The 12684-nt window shown below is 32.8% G+C and overlaps 1 protein-coding gene and 1 pseudogene across 1 annotated transcript in view; both read left to right on the top strand.

Annotated features, from left to right (window-relative positions):
- The window catches only part of CPD (carboxypeptidase D), a 56203-nt gene that overhangs the window by 30186 nt on the left and 13333 nt on the right, over positions 1-12684 (top strand). Inside the window, exons 9-13 of the mRNA XM_039886212.1 lie at positions 4975-5077; positions 5567-5709; positions 7017-7186; positions 8525-8848; positions 10915-11110. Of these exons, the coding sequence (XP_039742146.1) occupies positions 4975-5077; positions 5567-5709; positions 7017-7186; positions 8525-8848; positions 10915-11110 (936 nt within the window). The remainder of the gene's footprint in view (positions 1-4974; positions 5078-5566; positions 5710-7016; positions 7187-8524; positions 8849-10914; positions 11111-12684) is intronic.
- On the top strand, positions 9415-9531 carry LOC120621296 (uncharacterized; annotated as a pseudogene).

A 12684-nucleotide genomic window follows, 5' to 3' on the forward strand; every position in this document is an offset into this window, starting at 1 on the left:
GGGAAATATAAGGTTGTCCAAGACAGAGGAGAGTTGTAAAATCAGAGGACTTGCAACCCCTCTCTTAAACCAAGGCAAACAAACAAACAAAAAAACGATACTAAAATGTCTCGACTGCTAGACTGACAGAAAGGGGCACCGTTAACTAGGAATCATGTAAAACAGCACAATATTATAAAAATGAACATGAGGTAAATAAAACCAGTGGAGAACTATTGTAGAAAATCAGGAAATGAAATTTTACACAAATTACCCAAGGAAACCTTACCACCACCAAAAAATAATCAAGCAAAAGAAAACTACACTCCAAACAGATTAAATATACCCAAATACACACTGAGACAAACCATGTAGGCTCAAATATTTAAAAAATAAAAACAAAATTTTAAAAAAACGAAGAAATGAAGAAGAGTCGATAGAACTCAGGAAAGAAATAGAAGAAAAAGACAGTTATCTCAAAAATGAAGAATAAATTGCAGGAGTTAAAGGCCTTATATTTCCCAATTTCAAACTACAAAGCTATAGTAATTAAGACACTGTGATAGTGAAATAAAGATGGACATATAGATAGATCAATGAAATAGAATTGAGAGTCCAGAAATAAACTTATGTTTATGATCAGTTGATTTTTTGACAAATGGCACCAAGACAAGTCAGTGGGGAAAGAAAAATCTTTTGAACAAATAGTGATGGGAAAACTGGATATCCGTGTGCAAAAGAATGAATTTGGACCCCTTCCTCCTACTATACCCAAAAACTATATCTAAAGGTACCATAGACCTAAATGTAGAAGCTAAAATTATAAAGCTTTTAGGAAAAAATATAGGAATAAATTTTTGTGACCTTGAGTTAGACAGTGGTTTCCTAGATATGACATCAAAAGCACAAGTGACAAAAAAGAAAGATACATTGGATATCAAAATTAAAACTTTTTTTGCTGCAAAAGCTACTGTATTAGTTTCCTTGGGCTGCTATAACAAAGTTCACAAACTGGGTGACCTAAGATGACAAAAGTTTATTGTCTCACAGCTTTAGAGACTAGAAGTCCAAAATCAAAGTTTTGTCAGGGCCATGTTTCCTCTGAAATCTATAGAAGAATACTTCCTTTTCTCTTCTTAGCTCCTGATATTTTACTGACAATCTTTGGCATCCCTTGGCTTCTATATGAATTACTTCAACCTTCTGTCTTCACATGCCATTCTCCTGTGTCTGTGTTCAAATTTTCCTTTTTTTTTTTTTTTTTAAATAAGGACACCAGTTATGTTGGAATACGGACCCCCCTAATGAACTTGTTTTAACTTGATTACCTCTATAATAAAATACAGTCACATTCTGAGGTACTTGGGGTTAGGACTTTAAGATATCTTTTTTGAGAGGCACAATTAAACATGTAACAGATAACATCAAGGAAGTAAAAAGACAACCCATAGAATAGGAGAAAATTTTTGTAAATCATGTATCTGACAAGGATCTTACACTAAAATATGTAACGAACTCTTACAACTAAACAATAAATAGACAACCCAAGTTAAAAATGGGCAAAGGATCTGAATACATATTTCTCCAAAGAAGATATGCAAATGACCAACAGGCTCACAAAAATATGCTCAGTATAATTAGCCATCAGGTAAATGCAAATCAAAACCACGAAGTACCTCTTTCACCCACTTAGGATGGCTATTTAAAAAACAAAATAAACATTGATGAGAATGTGGAGAAATTGGAACCCTTTGCTGGTGGGAATGTAAAATGGTACAACTACGGTGGAAAACAGTTTGGCAGTTCCTCAAAATGTTAAATATAGAGTTGCTGCATGACCCAACAATTTCAAACAAAAGCTTATACACAAATGTTTATAGCAACATTATCCGTAATAGCCAAAAATGGAAACAGCCCAAATGTCCATCAACTAATGAATGGATAAACAAACTATGGTATAGTCATACAATGGAATATTATTCAGCCATAAAAAGGAATAAAGTACTAATACATGCTGCAATATGAATGAACTTTGAAAACATTATGCTAAGTGAAAGAAGCCAGTCATACAAAACCACATATTATATGATTCCATTTCTGTTAAATGTCCAGAATAAGCAAATTCATAGAGACAAAAAAGGATCGATAGTTGCCTAAGACTTGTGCATTGGTGAGGGACAGGGAAGAGGTTGGAAGATGGGGAGTGCTAATGGATATAGGTTTCTTTTGGGCTAATTAAAATGTCCTAAAATTTATTGTGGTGATGGTTGCACAATTCAGTGAATATACCAAAAACCATCGTTGAACACTTTAAATGAGTGAGTTGTGTGCTGTGTGAATTATATCCAAATAAAGTGGATTTTGAGAACCTAAAGAAGATGGGGGAGCATCTATTCTCAGTTCATACATAGGCCAAAAAAAGTCTAATTCTTACATAACAAAATATTATATGATTACTGACTTCTAGACTTCTGTTTTTCTTCATTTTGTTTGCCTGGATTCTCTTATCTTTCTATAATAACTTCAGTTGTATTTTAAGTATAATGAAATTCAGTAAGTTCAATTAGGAAACATTATACCAGTGTTAATTTCCTTGTTTTGATAATTATACTGTGGTTATATAAGATGCTAACCTTAGAGAATAGGTCAAGGGTATATAAAATTCTTTACTATTTATGCAGATCAAACTCCGTACCATTTATGCAGCTTTTCTGCAAGTCTAAAATTATTTCAAAGAAAATTAAAAGAAGAGGAGAAGTAAAGTTAATAGTTTCTATTTGTCTCCATTATTATTCTCTCATGCCTCAGTATCTTGTGGTTTTATACCTACATTGTTTTATCTGGAAGTGCCCTCTCAAAGAAATCTGTTTTTAAAACTTTCTTGACCATGAAGTCTGACATTATTATCTTCTCCCCCTTGGTCTTTGTCACGTTGTATGGTAGAGAGCTCTGCTTTGTTTTTCTTTTTCATTGGCTCAGCATTGTGTCTTTTACTTTTTTTTTCTCTCCACAATATATCCTTAGCCATTTTTACTCTTTTGACAATTTCATCCAATTTCTCTACCTGTCACCACCATATAAATGCCTCTTTAAAAAATTATATGATGAAAGTTATTGTGAAAAATTAGAGAATATAGGCAAGCAAAAAGAAGAAAATAAACCTAGAAATCATCTATCATTTGATATCTTGGTATATAACTTTTAGACTCTTTGCTTGTTTGTATACAGACTGAGACTGGGCACCTACATTCTCGCCCTGAATCTTCTTTAAGTCGTCAAACTGTTTGCCTTAGAAATTTTAATTAGATTTTTAAAAAATTATCAAAGTAGAGCAGTAAGAATTAAGGGAGATAGTAAAATGGATATGGTAAAACTGCCACAACCTTTCATGTGGTCATTAACTCTCACTTAGTTTATTTCAGTAGTACTCTGATGGGTTTTTTTTTTTTTTTTTTTTTTTTTTTGGCTTTGGTCCATTTTAAACATTATCAGAAGAAACATCCTAGAGTCATGAATATATCATATATGACCCTTTCTTTAGAGATCTTTACTGGCTTCTTACTGCTCTGAGAACAAAGTCTAAATATTAGTACTGCCTAGAACTGTGGTGTCCAGAATGAGGTTTATATACTAGATGATCCAGTAAAGATGTAGGAAGAATATATTAGAAAATCTGTTATATTTAAATTTTAAAAATTTTTATGCAGGTTTATAACATATATATTAGTACAATATTCTATCTAAATAATTTATAATTAATAATGGAGGGATAGATATTAATAGAAATGGAGAGAGAGAGAGAGATAGAGACATAGAAGATGTGTACAGGTCTTTAGTGGAAAAACCAGAAAGCAAGAGAGTAAGCATCACAGTAATTTAAAAATATTAATTTTTTGATGAGAGCAATGAGATCATAAGCCTGTAATTAGTATATTAACCTTTGATGAAAAGGGGTTGTTTATATGTTTTTTAAGTTAAAAGGTTACAAATATATGGTAGCTGAAGGAAACTGGACTTTGGATTGTAAACACACAATAGAATATACAGATGTCAAATGATAATGTACACTTGAAAATTATATAATTGTATTAATCAATGTTACCCCAATAAACTTAATTAAAAAAAAACATTCTTATTTATTCCCTTTACTGTAAACTATAAAAAAAAAGAAGAAGAAGAAGTTAAAAGGTTAATTCTCAGTGGCAGGAAAATGCGAAATTATTTTTCTCTTCACCCTTTTCTGTACTTTTCTGTTTCCAAAAGAGAGAAATGAAGTTTTGACCATCTTTCAAAGCTTAATTTTTTCAGGAAAATTCCCCTGCCACTCTAGTCAGAAGTAATCTTTCTCTTCTCTGTAGATTCCAATCACATTCTTATTTGCGCCCCCACTGTGTTTTTTATACTCTTCATTGAGCAAGGTATTACACGTGTACTGTGTTAGAAACTATGCTAGATACTGAGCACACAAAGACACAGTGGTTTCAAGGAGTATTGTATATTCTTTAGGAAGTAAAAGGTGCAACAGATGATTGTACAGGGTGCAGTTAAAGCACAGAAGGGCCATCTTAGTCCCCCTAGAAGTCAGAGGAAGCTGCTTACTGCATGTTGTATGTGAATTATCTTTTCTGGACTTCAAGGTTCTTGAAAACATGAAATGGAAATATGAATATGAACAGTTTTTTGGGTTTTTTTAGAGGAGTTTGGTTGAGTTTTAAATTACTTTATTGTGAGTAAGAAGTAAATACCATTTTTTTCCACAAGCATGTTTAATTTTGATTTAAAAAATAGGTAATAAAATCATATATTAAAAGTCAAAATGGCAAAGAAGCTATACATTGATTGAAAAGCCTCACTGCTTCCCACAGCTCCATGCACCTCATTCCCACCCCTACATGCACCCTGTTGGTAACCACTTTTATTATTTTTCCTTATCCTTCCTGTGTTTTTTGATGCAGATACAAACAAATACAAGTAAAGATTCTTTTTTTTCTTCAGGAAAATTCTCAGATGTTTCAAGGTAGACCTTGCAAGAATATGTACCCTAATGAATACTTTCCTCATGGAATAACAAATGGAGCTAGTTGGTATAATGTCCCAGGTAAACATTCTTTTATACTAAGGCCGTATAACTTGATGGATTTTCTGTTCCCCTGGATGGTACTGCTTGTCACTAATTTTTTAATTTTGAGAAAGAATCATTCTTTTAAAAATATTGTGTAAATATTAAATAGTTTAAAACATTTAAATAACCTTTTCAACTATTTTTACATTTGACGTTCTTTGTGTAAACATAATGTACTAAAATTGGATGAAAGTGTTATATTTTACCTCTGGCTATTACAAAGAACCTTAGATGTGCTAATAAGAAGAGGGTAATCTACACTTGAATTCTTCTGGAACATGAACATATAAGTGTTTTACCTGTACCACAAGCATCAAAGAACTCTCAAATGAACACACTTTGGTTTTCAACCAATGCTGAGAAAAAATGAATTTGGCTTTTTACTATGAATGTTGCTTACCTTTTGAGATCTCAACCTAGTAGGAACTTCTTCAGAGTGACTGATTTTAATATTTTATCCTTTAGGTGGTATGCAGGACTGGAACTATTTACAAACAAATTGCTTTGAAGTGACTATTGAACTAGGTTGTGTGAAATACCCATTTGAAAAGGATCTGCCAAAATTTTGGGAACAGAATCGAAGATCTCTAATCCAGTTTATGAAACAGGTGACTAGTCAGGAGCAAAGTATGAAATTTCCCCCAAGAACAAAGAAATTTTTGTGGGTACACATGGTTTTCATGCAGTAATTTTAAAATATACCCTTTTGAACTCCAATTTGGCCTATTCATGTTTTAGTACATTTATCTAGAAAATTTATGGATGGAAATGAGTTTATTTGTATGCATAAGGAAGAGCTGAAAATGATTAAATAACATAGTGATGGTTAGTGGTCACTTTTTTACCCTATCTTTATAAAAGGCTAAGGTAAATTGGATACACACGTAAAAATTTGTCAAGTGATAGAAAGATGGACTATGGGGTAAATATTTTTATTCTTTTTATTTTTGCCAGTGGTTTATGTGAAATGATTAATTTCCTTTTGTTTGGATATTCATGGCCACTTAGTAAAGACTTAAGAAATATGCTAATAATGGTTAATAATTAGAATAACCGAATAATACTGTGTGCCAGTACTTTTCTGCTTTATTGTTTTTGCTATGTGGAGAAGTAATAAAGGCTCTGAGTTTGCATACTAATTTTTAAAACATTTTATTCTAAAAAATTTAAAACCTACAGAAAAGTTATAAGACAAATACAATAAACACTACCATTCATTCACCTAGACTTAACAATTTTTAACATTTTGCTGTATTTGCTTTATTTTTATATAAATTATACACATTTTTGCTGAACTATTTCAGTGGAAATTACAGCTATTGATATTTCTTCTAAATGTATCTTCTAAAAATAAAGATATTCTCCTCTATGCCATCCCCAAATGCCATTAACCCACCTAAGAAAATTAACAGTAATTCCCTAATATTACCTAGTACCTAGTCCATATTCATTTTTCCCCTTCTTGTCCCATAGATGTTTTTTCATAGCTATATTTTAGAACCAGGATCAAGTCAAGGTTCATGCATTGCATTTAGATGTTACATTTCTTTACTCTCTCTAATCTAGAATAGTCCTTCCATTTTTTTTTAAATGACATTTTCCTTTTAAAGAAGCCAGGCCAGTTGTCTTGCAGAATGTCCTATATTCCGAAATTGTCAGATGCGCTAAAGTTTAAACAGTGTATTTTGTATTCCCTATGATAAAGACAAACCTAGCCTATGAAAAATCAGCCTTTCAAAAACTAAAATATTTTGTTTAGTGGGTGTTTACATTCAGCTTTACTCTGAACTCCTAAATTCCTGTTTGTTCCACATGTTTATATTATTAACAATCTGTTATTTCGCATGGGAGCTCCCAGAATAATTAGATGACGATCTTTACCATTGAAATCTGAGTGTCCTTGTACTTTATCCAGGTTCATCAGGGTGTCAAAGGATTTGTCCTAGATGCCACAGATGGCAGGGGTATTTTAAATGCCACTATTAGTGTTGCTGAAATTAATCACCCAGTGACTACTTACAAAACTGGAGATTACTGGCGTCTCTTGGTTCCAGGAACTTATAAAATCACAGCATCTGCTCGAGGGTGAGTGACTGAATACTTTGAAATTGAGTGCTTGGGGATAAGACAAAATGTGATTCTATTCTAGAAGAGTATTACTAGAAAACCCTAGAGAGGCTAGGCAACCTTGTGTTTAATACGGGGAAGTTTAGAGCTGGTTACACATTTGACCTCTAGTGGCAAAGTGAATATACGAACTATCAGATGTAAGAAATCTATGAAATTAGGCGCTTTGAACAGTGGCCTCTTCTACCTTCTTCCTCTCAGATCACCTGTCCTCTGTCCAGATAGATGTAAAGCCATAATGAGTGACTTTTTTCTCTATTGGTAACTATTCTGGGAAGTACCTGTTAGCTGGGGAAAAAAAACCTCCTGTTTTGCTGCATATTTCAGTCATGTTGTTGAATAAATACCACCACTTTACATTTGTACTCTTTTAAAGCTCTTGCACAGACACTCATTTTTTATTATTGTACATTTGCTTTATTGCTTCAGTGAAATTTTCTTTCTTATTTCCAATTCTCTAAGAAAGGCCATTTTCATCTTTTATGGATTGTCTTTCCACAAAGATATATGTACTAAAAAAGAAAAAAAAATGAACTTATGACCTTTTTTCCTTGGAAAAACTTAATTTTCTTTATTTTCCCACTCTTTTACTAATAGCTTAGAATTGGGACTACTTGACTGTTTAATTTGAAACTTATTATTTTTACCCTCTTGCAATTTTCTTTTTTATATTTTGATAAGTGTAGATCTCCCCTCCCCCTACTAGCTATCTTATTTCTGAGGAGTTAGTTTGAACACCCATTGAAGTAAGAGTAAGTGTATGAAAACATTCATAGTTATAACCTTTTTTAAGAAAATGATTTTCAAATATCTAGTGGTCCATAAATGGATGGGTGAGAACTTGACACTAATTAGTAATGAGGTCATTTCTGTTTTGTTTCCATTTTGACATAGTATCGGAAATCTAAAACAGCAAGATATCTGCAAGATAGGGCAAGAATGATGTGTTTGGTAGATAATGTCCTGAGTTAGTACTTCTCAAACTTTTCCAGCCATATATCCTGATGACAGACAAGTGAACTCAGATTCCAAGAGACATGGAGGCATTCACTACAAGTATAAACTTCCTTTTGAAGTCATATATTTAATCTTAAAAACTTAATCATATTTTACAGTCTACCCATATCTGTTCCTTGTTTAATGTTTAGAACATATTAATTATCACAAAGTTAAAATTTTTACTCTTTTAGGAAGATGCACCACATCTTCCTCGTATCCTCTGCACACCTCTGTTTTCCCAATGCTTGAGTACTCCAGCTGTGGAAGTGTGGCTCTGATCTGTCTCCTTTATCACAGGTATAATCCAGTTACCAAGAATGTGACCGTAAAGAGTGAAGGTGCTATTCAGGTCAACTTCACGCTTGTTCGATCTTCAACAGATTCAAACAATGAATCAAAGAAAGGAAAGGGGGACAGCACCAATGCTGATGATGCCAGTGATCCAACTACTAAAGAGTTTGAAACTTTAATCAAAGATCTTTCAGCTGAGAATGGTTTGGAAGACCTCATGTTGCGCTCCTCTTCAAATCTGGCTCTTTATAGATATCATTCATACAAAGACTTATCAGAGTTTCTGAGAGGACTTGTGATGAACTATCCACATATTACAAATCTTACCAGGTAAGTGTCACCTTCTTACTGCCTTCTTTTTTTCTTTACTTTTTTTTTAAAGAAGTTATACTCAGCATAAGCCATGTTGGTTGGTTTCTGTAATTTATTTGAGAACTGAAGATATAGAGAGTTGAAGTTCACTTATTTTGAAACATATTTGCTTGGAGAGCTTCCTAACATTGAATCTTGGAAACTTTTATGAGGAACATGGAAGGAGAATTAGATTGTTAGATTAGCAGTGTATGTCCTGTACCTCCAGGAAATGTAAAATTATTCTTCATAATGATTACTTTGACAGATTTGAAAACCCCATCCACTTCTCAGCTGCATGGCTAAATATTACTTAGTTATATTTTGCTGGAGGCAAGGGACAATTTTAAAACTATGAACTCACCTGTCAGGGATCATTTCTTTTTTTCAAATTAGAAAATGAAGCTTGGTTGCTGTTATTTTCTGTACTGCAGTCTCTATTCACATTGAACTGTTGCTGTTCCCGGAAGCCTTAAGGACATATATGCTTGAGGGTCTCGGGAACATATACATACAGTACTGGCTTATCTAAAACTGATGGCTGATTCTATAGCCATGCTACTGAACAAGCCCAATCCCGTCTGATCTTGGAAGCTAAGCAGGGTCGGGTCTGGTTAGTACTTGGATGGGAGACCACCTAGGAAGACCAGATGCTGGAGGCATAAAAAATAAAAATGAAAAAAATAAGGGATTGTAAGCTGACAAGGTCCTTGCAATCTGTAAGGTCAACCAAGGGTTGCCTCACCTAAAAATAAATAAATAAATAAATAATAAAACTAATGGCTGAGATAGCCTTTACCTTTACTTTCTGGGGTTTCTCTGCCTTACTTTCACTGTTGCGTTATAAATCCTATATAGGTCTCATTACAGTTACTCCAAAGTTATTTCTTTGACTTGTTGATTTCTTTTGTTTGCCTATTGGGGATCTTTACAGTTTGCTCTGAGCTTATGGTTTTCCACTATATACTTAACGAGTATTATCTAGCCTTTTACTTTTTTACTTTGTTTTATTCTTCATTGGTCCTTTTAATTATACCAGCAAATTTAGCTAATCAAATACTGGTTTATAATGTCCATAGATGCAAAGAATAATATTTACTTTGGCAATACCAATTACCTCTCTTCCTCCACCGATTCTTGAATATTTCTGCCCAGTTCAGGTTTTAACATTGTCCATCTTAGTGCCATATAGAGCTTATAGATTTTCTTAATTTAAAATAAACAAAAAATTGGAAATTATTTTGCTCTCCATTTACTTAGTTCATTTAAGTTTTTTTGATCTTCCAATCCAAGGTAACTTTTTAGTTAAATATTTCCCCCAAAATATACAACACTTACCAGTGGTGGGACTCAAGACAGTTTTAGGTAGTCCACCAATAAATAGATGCTAAGTATCATTGTATAGCATTGTCAGAAAGCAATAATTTTTCTATTCTATTAGTCTTCCTCATTTTAATGTGAATATATTTTTTTCTATCCAACTCTTGTAAATCTCTCTTTATATTAAAGAAAGCAGGCCTTAATTATCAGTGCTCTTGGGCAAACAGCATTTTAAATCATTTTTATGTGATACTGGTATTGCATTTATAATAAAATATAAAGAGTCTTGTATACATAAATTAATTTAGGTTTAAAAAGTAAAGTTCACTATATTTGTATTTAAAATTTTCCACAAGATTTTGAATTGATTTAAAAGACATATATTAACTAAATTTTGAATTAATGTAAAAGACATATGTTAACTAAATAGTAGTATAGGTTGTAGAAGATAGGATAGATAACTTTTTGTGAAGATGGTATGAAAATGACTGAATTTGGAGGAGTGCTGAACTAAATCATAATATATCCTGAATCTGATAATTTGTCAACTTCTATTTGACTTTCTTTGGTCAAGGAAAACTAATTTTCTTAAGGTTTTCTGACACAGCGAGTCATCTTCTAAAGACTTTTTAAAGCTTCTCATGTTTTCTTTTTTAAAAATTAATAAGTTAACATTAACATAATGCTTGATTACTTGCTGACTTTTTGTTTCTGGTCTTTGAAAGTTTGGGACAGAGTGCTGAATATCGTCATATTTGGTCCCTTGAAATATCCAATAAGCCCAACATATCTGAGCCTGAAGAACCAAAGATTCGCTTTGTTGCTGGTATCCATGGAAATGCTCCAGTTGGAACTGAACTGCTTTTGGCTCTGGCAGAATTTCTCTGCCTAAACTACAAAAAGAACCCAGCTGTTACCCAAGTAAGAGAATAGCCTGTTTTGACATGCTCTAAAAGGAAAAAGCTCAGTGATACATTGATATCAAGGCACCATTTTGAAAATTTAACTTTCTATTAGGTCTTACACAGAAGCACCATAAGTGCATTATAAACTTTACTCTTTAAAAATGTAGCATTTTGTATATACGCATTGTTAATAGTGTCTTTCTATTATATTTCTTTGGATATAATTAAGACACCTAGAGGAAAAAATGTCAAAGATTTGCATTCAGTCCTCTACTCCCTTTTTTAATAGTCAAGTTACTCTACCAGTCTTTACTTACATTCTAACTCGAGGGACTTCCATTACTAGTTACTTAGTTCTGTGATACTATATTGAAAAATGAGGTGAAAGACAAATAGTTTTTATATTTCTTTTCATGTAATAAATATAAAATTATTGGGTATCTTGGCTGCTAAGAGATTTTAGGAAAAGAAATTTGTCATTTCTACTTTAGCCATTTATGACTGTAGAAAAGAACTTTGATTCAGAGGCTTGTTCGTGTGTAGTTAAGCAACCTAGTTCTGTGATGTCTTAGAGACCAGAAGGAAAGAATGTGCATTCTTCTAGAACACTCAGTAATTGGCACTGTCTATATAGAATTTAGGAAAAGAGAAAGGAACTAATATTTGTTTAACACCTACTGTCTGCCAAGTTCTATACCAAGTTCTTTACATACATCATAATTTAATCCTCAACCCTGTGATTATGTTATCTCCAATTTTATACATGTGAAAACTGAGGCAGAGATATTTGATAACTTACAGGAGGTCACACAACTAGTAAGTGGCACAGCTGGTATTGAATCAAAGTGTCTCACTCTAAAGTCTATGCTGTTGTTTTGTTATACCATGCTGCCTCCTCTAAAAGAGATTTGGAAAGAATTGGTGTCATGCTTAGGATCAGAAGGGAACTGTGGGATTAGGTGAGATTAATTTAAATCAGATTATTTCAATAACTATTTTATAATAGAAGTTAAATTCCATTGACTTCTTCATGTGCGTTGCAAGGAGTATCTCAAAGACATTTTTTGTTCTTTTTTTAAATGAGGAGAGTACCTGGAACAGTGGTTCTTAACCTTGGCTACACATTAGTAGCATCTGGGAAGTTTTTAAAAATACCAACGACTGGGCCCCAACCCCAGAGACATCAATATTCTTTTAAAAGCTCCTTAGGTTATTCTAATATTTGGGCAGAGTTGCTACCTACTGATCTTATGATTATAAAAGACTGTATGCCCTAAGTAAAATACCTACCAAGAATTTCAAAACTCCTAGTTTATAAGAATTTGCCTTACTGGCCTAATTGGGCTTGAACTGGATCACTTTAGGTTGCCATTTGTTTGAGCCAAGAGTCAGAATTGCCTGGCAAGTTCAAGAAAATATATACATACCCAGAGACCTGTGGTGAAACCCAAACATGTATACTTTAGGAAAAAAATCTCCCCAGGGAGAGATTCAAGAACAAATTAAAGGGTCTCAAATATTTTTTATCTGTAGACTATTTTAAAAATAAATAAAATAGAGATCACTTTTTCCGATTTAGTATTAGAAAGT

This window comes from Pteropus medius, unplaced genomic scaffold (genome assembly GCF_902729225.1).
Source record: "Pteropus medius unplaced genomic scaffold, Ma_sr-lr_union100, whole genome shotgun sequence".
NCBI classification, from domain to species: Eukaryota; Metazoa; Chordata; class Mammalia; order Chiroptera; family Pteropodidae; genus Pteropus; species Pteropus medius.